Raw genomic sequence first — 6963 nt, forward strand, 5'->3', positions numbered from 1 at the left:
GCTGAAGGAAGGCAGAGAAGAAAGCTTCAACAGTGAAGAAACATGCATTTATTAGTGGAAAATAAATCACAGAAAGCATAGGGTGTGGCTGGGGGAGGAGTGGGCTAGGTGTGTTTTTTAAAACTATGTGGTTGGTGAAACATGACCACAGATTCTGAACTGAAGTTTCTTCTGTCAGAAGGTGCTCTTTCCCCATCCCCTTAATCTGGGCTTGACCAAAGAATGTGGCAGAAATGACACTGGGTAGGTCTCCAGAGTCGGGGCTACAAGAGGACTTGCATTTCCCACTTTACCCTCATGGAACGCAGCCCTGAAGCCCCCATTTGAGGAGCTGACCTAGACCTCTGAGGAAGAGAGGCAATGCACGTGGTCCAAGCCACCAGCATATAGCCAGAGCCGAAGGCTGAGCCTGGTGGCAGCGGAGGGCAGCTCTTCTCAGAACTTCCAGCTGAGTGAGTGAGCCCAGGTGAAAACAGCAGAGCAACCTGCAGCCAATCCAAAGAATCATGGGAATTTCCAAGCTTTCTACCTGGAAATAATAAATCCTTGTTTTATGTCACTGAAACTTAAAGTGGTTTGTTATGCAGCAATAATTAATAACAAAGTTGTGTTTTGTGTCCTATTCTTGGTGGTAAAGGGCTGAACGGAAAAGAAAAAGGAAGACATCAACGGGAGGGAACATCAAAAACAGGCTAAGTATAGAAGAAACAGTTCCTGAGGAATCTTCTCTTGAATCTTCCTACTTCTACCCTCTGTACTCCCACTCCTCTAGTAATTTCTACCTCCATTCTGGTGGGTAATGGATACTTTTCATTGTTGTTATTTTTAGTTTAATTGAATGTAATGACATTTAAAAAATTAGTTTAATTTGGTTTAACGTTATAGTGTTCATTGTTCAAGAGAAATTGGCTCAGATTATTTTGTGAGGGTGGTAGAGAAATGGTCAAATGAAATAACTGAAGACTGGGTATAAATGAAAGCAAGACTCATTAGAGACCCCAGGGTCTAGAGAAAGGACTAAAAGAAAGTAGATACCAATAAATGATTTGGTGAAACTTTATTATGTGCCCATTGTAAAGAGAGCCACTGAAATCCTGCTCCAACCAGAAAATCCAAAACATGTAGGGAAGCAGCATCAATAAAAATACTGGAAACCAAAACACACAGCTCACCTTCCTACAAAGAGTAGAGGCTCTTCCCCAGATCACAGGGCTGGATCCTCTTATGAACTCATTTCAATTCTCTGTCCTCAGAGAGGATTCCCTGACCACTGAGATGAAGGTGGTGCACTCTCCTGTGAAGCTCTCCCTCCTTCGGGCTCCATCTCATTTCTATCCCAGGACCCTGTCTCCTTGCCTTCATACCACTTATAATGCTTCTCTGAGTTTTTTTTCTAGGGTCGCTCACTGGAGAGAGCTGCATATGGCTGGGCCCTTATTTGCCTTGTTCGCTGCTGTAGCTCCAGCTCTTTGAAGTGCCTGGCACACAAGAGAGGCTTAATCAATGTTTACTTACCATAAGTGAATAAAAAAACAAACTAAAAAAATAAATTAATAAAGGGAAACCTCACTGAAATGAAGTAGGGAGGCCAGAGGGGGAGCTCTCACTCAATGTCAATACAGATCTCAACAGAAAGAGATGGTACCTTGCATCTCCTGCAGGAAGCAAAACCATTATCACCAGCAAGATGTTTTTCCTCCTGGCCTGGCAACAGCTCAGCCAATGAGCAATGGTCACAACTTAGCCAATGAAAAGCCACTATATTTTATTTTATTTTATTTTTAATTTTTTTAATTTTTTTTTAAGCCACTATATTTTAAACCCCCAGTTTCCTCCAATGGATTTTGTTCATAACAACCCCTCCTAACTTCCCCTTCTTCTCTACAAAAGTTTCCTCTTTTGCTTTACCAGACTTGCATGTATTTTGCCATAGTTGCACATCCCAAACTGCAATTCTTTGCTACTCAGGAAGTAACCTATTTTGCTGGTAAAAAAAAAAAAAAAAAAAAAAAATTCCTTCTTATGAAATTGCTTTTTCCTTCTGCAAACCCAGTTCAGACTGCACTCCCCTATGAAGCTATCCCTCCTTCAAGCTCTCCCACACTCTCAGTTAACTCTTTTTATGTGACCAAGCTCCTCTGCAGTTCTGTCTCCCATGCGGGGTAGTAAGCAAGTGTAACTCAGCTTCAGTTCAAGCACTAGTAGGTTCTCACCAAGGGAAGAAAGGAAGACTGGTGGAGGGGTTAGGAGTCTGGGTTTGATGTCTGTATGATTTCAAAATCTGGTTTTGCTGCTTGCTAACTGTGGGAGCTGAGATGAGTTTCTTGACCCAATTTCCTCATCCTTACAATGGGAGGAATAATATTTAATAGAAAGAGTGACTATGAGGACTTACTATATGTAGAGTGCTTTGAACAAAGCTTGGTCCCTAATAAGGATTTAAATGCAAGTTATTATTTTAAAAATTCTATTGTAAGGAAAATTCATCATTTAAATTATTTGAAACTGAGCAGTAACAACTTTGGCATAAATGTGTGTGACATAGACGGATTAAAAGAACATAAGGGGAAAGAACCAAGTGAAGCGAATGCTGTGGACATAACTATAATCTCTTTAATGGTACAGATAAGGTCACTGCCCCTCTGCGCCCATTCCCCCCCCCCACCCCCCTCCCATGTTGCACCAGGCTCCATGGAGACTGCCCACAGGTTGCAGGTTCTCCATACCTGAGCATACACGGGGAGATCAAACTCCTCAAGGGCCTCTAGCCTGGCCTCCATCACAGGAGATGCTTAAAATACCTCCCCAGATTGTCACACAAGCTAACCACTTCTTACTTGGAAAAGACTTACTATTTAAAAGAGCCACCAAAGAGCATGAGCACAGAAAGGACATCGGGCAGGCCTTGCCGCATCGTCATGCTTGGTGCTGATCACTGCAGGGCAGCCTTGCCCCCCGGACCTTCACTGCACATACAGAAAGAAGTCCGTGTCTCCTGCATTGGTTGGTGGACACGTGCTAGAGAGGATGGCAGGGTCTGCCCCCAAGGCTGCTCCCATCCTTTGGGGCTGCTGACCCCAAGCAGCCAAACATCTCCTGGGAGGCGTAGGTCATGTACACAAAGCCATCCTCATCCTTGTAGTCCCTGTAGATCTCTGCCATGGTCACATTCATGCTTCCCAGGCTCTTGTTGTTCACCAGCAAGTAAAAGGCTTCAGTGGCCCCTAGGACCATGCGGCTCCTGGGGTGAGGAAGCGGTTGTGCGGGGGGCAGGAAGGAAAAAAGTTAACTTGGAAGAGAATGACCCCTGATCCACAGCGTTTCTTACCTCTGTTTGGCCAGTGTAAACATATCTACCCAAGTTGCCCCCACCTCCACACTCTAGCGCTGTCATCCTCAAACTTTAGAATTACCTAGGAGAGGCCTGTTGAAAATACAGGTTCCTGGACTCCATCCCACAGATTTTGGCTTCATAGATCTGGGAAGCAGCACAGGAATCTATAGGACAATGAAGCAGGCAGACCTTACTTTGAAACATTGCTCTAGAAGCGCAGGCAGTCTACCTGCCACTCCTGCTGCTGCCTGGAGTCTTTTAAAGTGTCATTTACATCTATTTGCCTTCTTACACTAGTGACTGATAAAAGAGTTATTTATATTTGGCCATTACTTAACTTTTTATATACAACTTCAGACCTTGTCCCATTTGATTCCCTAATAACAGATAAAAAAACCAAGGCACAGAAGCTAAAGAATCTGGTAGAAGCAATCCAAATGTCCATCAACACATGAATGGATAAACAAAACGTGGTCTATCCATACAATAGAGTATTAGCCTTAAAAAGAAGGAAATTCTGACAAGTAAATGCTATAACATGGATGAACTTTAAGGACATTATGCTCAATGAAATAAGCCAGTCGCAGAAAGATACTATATGATTCCACTTACATGAGGTACCTAGAGTAGTCAAATTCATATAGGCCGAAAGTAGAACGCTGGTTGCCAGGGACTGGTGGAAGGGGAGGATGGGGAGACAGTGTTTAATGTGGACAGAGTTTTACTTTGGGAAAATGAAAAGTTCTAAAGATGGATGCTGGTAATGGTTGCACAAAAACATGAATGTACTTAATGTCATTGATCTGTACACTTAGAAATGGTTAAAGTAGTATTTTATCACAATTAAAAATAAAATAATAATGAAAGAAATTAAAGACTGACTAAAGCAGCTCCTTGTCTCTCTGTAGTAAGAGAGCTATTAGAAACTGGTTGAAAGGTTGTTCATTTTTCTGGAGATTTGAAATGTCTCATAACTCTCATATGAGCTCAGACTGCAAGACCATCCCATTAGTAACTAGAAAAAATATATTCTCAGCTCAAAAATGCTAAGCAAAAAAGCCTGCTTGCTATGAATTTAAAGTTAAGAATTTCTTGAGTGATGCAAAGAAAATATATAATGCTGTGTGTTTTGACATGTCAATCAAGCAGCTTTGGGGTGGGGTGACATTTGGAAAGGAATTACTATGCAAAAGTCTAAATTCCTCCCTTGGGTTAAAGATGCAGAGGAGCAGCCATGTTTGTCTGGACTTCATAGGAGTTCTGAATTGTTTTGATAGCAGAGCAAGCTGAACCTGTTGGTGATGGCTAGCCCTGCCTAACCACCCTCCACTCCTACAATAGAGACACAGCCATTAGACCCCCAGTCTCAGCTAGGAGGGGCTTAATTTATGTGGTGGGTGGGATAGGAAATAGTTTCAGAACCTGGTTGACCAGCACTGGATCATCCAAAGCCCTGACCATTGCATTGTTCTCGTGTGGTGAGCAAATGCCTGCTCTGCATGGAAAGGGTAGAACTGCAGATGGGGCTCCTATATTCCCCAATTGCACCTTCATTTCCCTTGTCCTTCCACCAGGCTCTCATTTTATTAAGGATGAGGAGTCCCCAAGGGTGGGAACTCTAGTTTGGAAGTTGTTTAGGGTAGGAATTTTTGTCTGTTTTGTTCAGTGTTCACTGTGCAGAGTCCAGAACAGTGAGTGATACATAATGAGTGCTTAATATCAATATGTTTAAATGACAATGTAAATATTCAGAATTACTGGGATGAAGAATGGGGAGGACTACCTGCATGGAAAATAGGGGGAAATTGTGTCAAAAGTCACGTTCTGGTGAAGTCACTGCTGTGCCCCAGCATCCTAGAGGCTGACAGGAGTAGGGGTCTACACCTGACTGTGGTTTTCCTTTAGTTCCCCCAGTTTCCATGGATTAACCCAACCCTTAGTAGGTCTGAGAATAATGCAGAATATTCTGAAAGAGCTCATTTAAAAAATCATAATAAAGTCTCTGAAGAAACTGTCTGCATCAGCCAAAAATTTTGAGAGGTTGTTTCCAGCACAGGGAGACTTACACACCAGCCATGTTTACAGAGCCTCTAGTCAGCTATTTTTGGTTTCATATCATTTTTTATTGAGTCCAGCTGGCAGGTGACAACTTCAATCCCTTAAGCTTCATTTTTAAAGTCAGCAACATTTGCTGTAGTTCACCTTTCCTAGTTCCGAACGAGAGAAAGCAGGATGTGGGGAAGGCTTGGTTCTCCTGCTCAGTGATTCCAGAAGGTGGACAGTACATTTTCCTATCCAAAATTTCCTCCTTGCCACAAGGAGGAAAATATTTAGAGGTAAAATGCTGTCATTGGGCTTTTAAAATAGCTGAAAACAGAGGGCTTTGGACCAGTTTCCAAAGATTCCTTTGAAAAATTCTTAGAAAAATTTGAAGACAGAAATTAAAACCCAGTACCAGTAAAGTGTTAAAACAAAAGAAAAATAGCTGGTTCATCAACACTGGGAGCTGTCACTTATTTTAGGGTGGTAGCAAGGTATTTGACATCTTTTTGAAATTGGTTGCTCATGAGATCACCCTTTTTTTTATTTTTTGGCACACGGGCTTAGTTGCTCCGCGACATGTGGGATCTTCCTGGAGCTGGGATCGAACCCGTGACCTCTGCATTGGCAGGCGGATTCTTAACCACTGTGCCATCTAGGAAGCCCAAGATCACCCTTTTTAAAGGCACAGTCTCTCTGCCATGTCCCATCTCTCATTGCTCCAAAAGCCCAGGGCCACACAGTACACACCCCTACAGGCATTTTGTTACCTACCGGATGATGCTGAGGAACTGGGTCATGGTCAACTCCTGTGGGACCAGGAACTTGATCTTGTCCAGTGGGGGCAAGAACTTCTCCCTGGGGTAGCGCTCCACTATCACCTGTCAAGAGTTTCGACCTGAATCTCTTCTGAAGCAAATGCCAAAGAATATGCCTCAGTTCTCTATGTCTTAGGAACTTGGAATAGAGAGAAGGCGGTCATTGGCTGGGTTTTGTTTTTTCAAAGAACAAGATATCACACCTCCCCCCTCCCCCCACAAGGCCAATGGAGTCTTACCGGGATCTTGCCAGGGAACTTGACTCGGATTCCAGCAACTTCCTCTCTTCTGGTTGCTGTGAACATTTAAGATTAAATGAACACATCAGCATGAAACAGAAGTCTGTATCTTCTCTCCCTGTCTCAAGGGCCAAAACCTAGCTATTCTGAGAACTTTACCTAAGCTCTTCCTCTGCTTGAAAGGTCTGAGGCTTGGGCTTTTCTGTGGAGTCTGCATTTTGTTCCACAGCTGTGCCTGTGTCTGACTGAAAAAAAAAAAAAATCTCACAACCAGGACCTAACTCATTCTTCCAGTTGCTTCCAAACTGCCTGCAGGAGCCCAAAGGAGGCTTTTATGTAGGGCTGTGTGACATCAGCCTTCTCCAACCCTGCATTCTACCCATTCCCCCTCCCTGGGCAGGAGGAGGTCAGTTCTGAGAATGCAAATGGAACAGCCACCTGCTTGCTAGTTAGAGAAAGTCACTTTGCTCACTACCATTTAAAAATTTGTCTCTGCTAAAGAAATTAAGATTTACAATGTAGTGCATTGGTC

At 43.2% G+C, this 6963-nt stretch overlaps 1 protein-coding gene across 1 annotated transcript; it reads right to left on the minus strand.

Annotated features, from left to right (window-relative positions):
- Positions 1-2990: 2990 nt before the first annotated feature.
- Positions 2991-6648, minus strand: MAP1LC3C (microtubule associated protein 1 light chain 3 gamma). Its single transcript, XM_057729760.1, has 4 exons — positions 6591-6648; positions 6432-6487; positions 6149-6255; positions 2991-3241 (listed from the first exon to the last, which is right to left on the minus strand). The coding sequence occupies exons 1-4, from the start codon at positions 6646-6648 to the stop codon at positions 3019-3021; spliced, it is 444 nt and encodes a 147-aa protein (XP_057585743.1). The 3' UTR covers positions 2991-3018.
- Between the last annotated feature and the right edge of the window lie 315 nt (positions 6649-6963).

The sequence above is a fragment of the Hippopotamus amphibius genome, chromosome 3, assembly GCF_030028045.1.
Source record: "Hippopotamus amphibius kiboko isolate mHipAmp2 chromosome 3, mHipAmp2.hap2, whole genome shotgun sequence".
Taxonomy (NCBI): Eukaryota; Metazoa; Chordata; class Mammalia; order Artiodactyla; family Hippopotamidae; genus Hippopotamus; species Hippopotamus amphibius.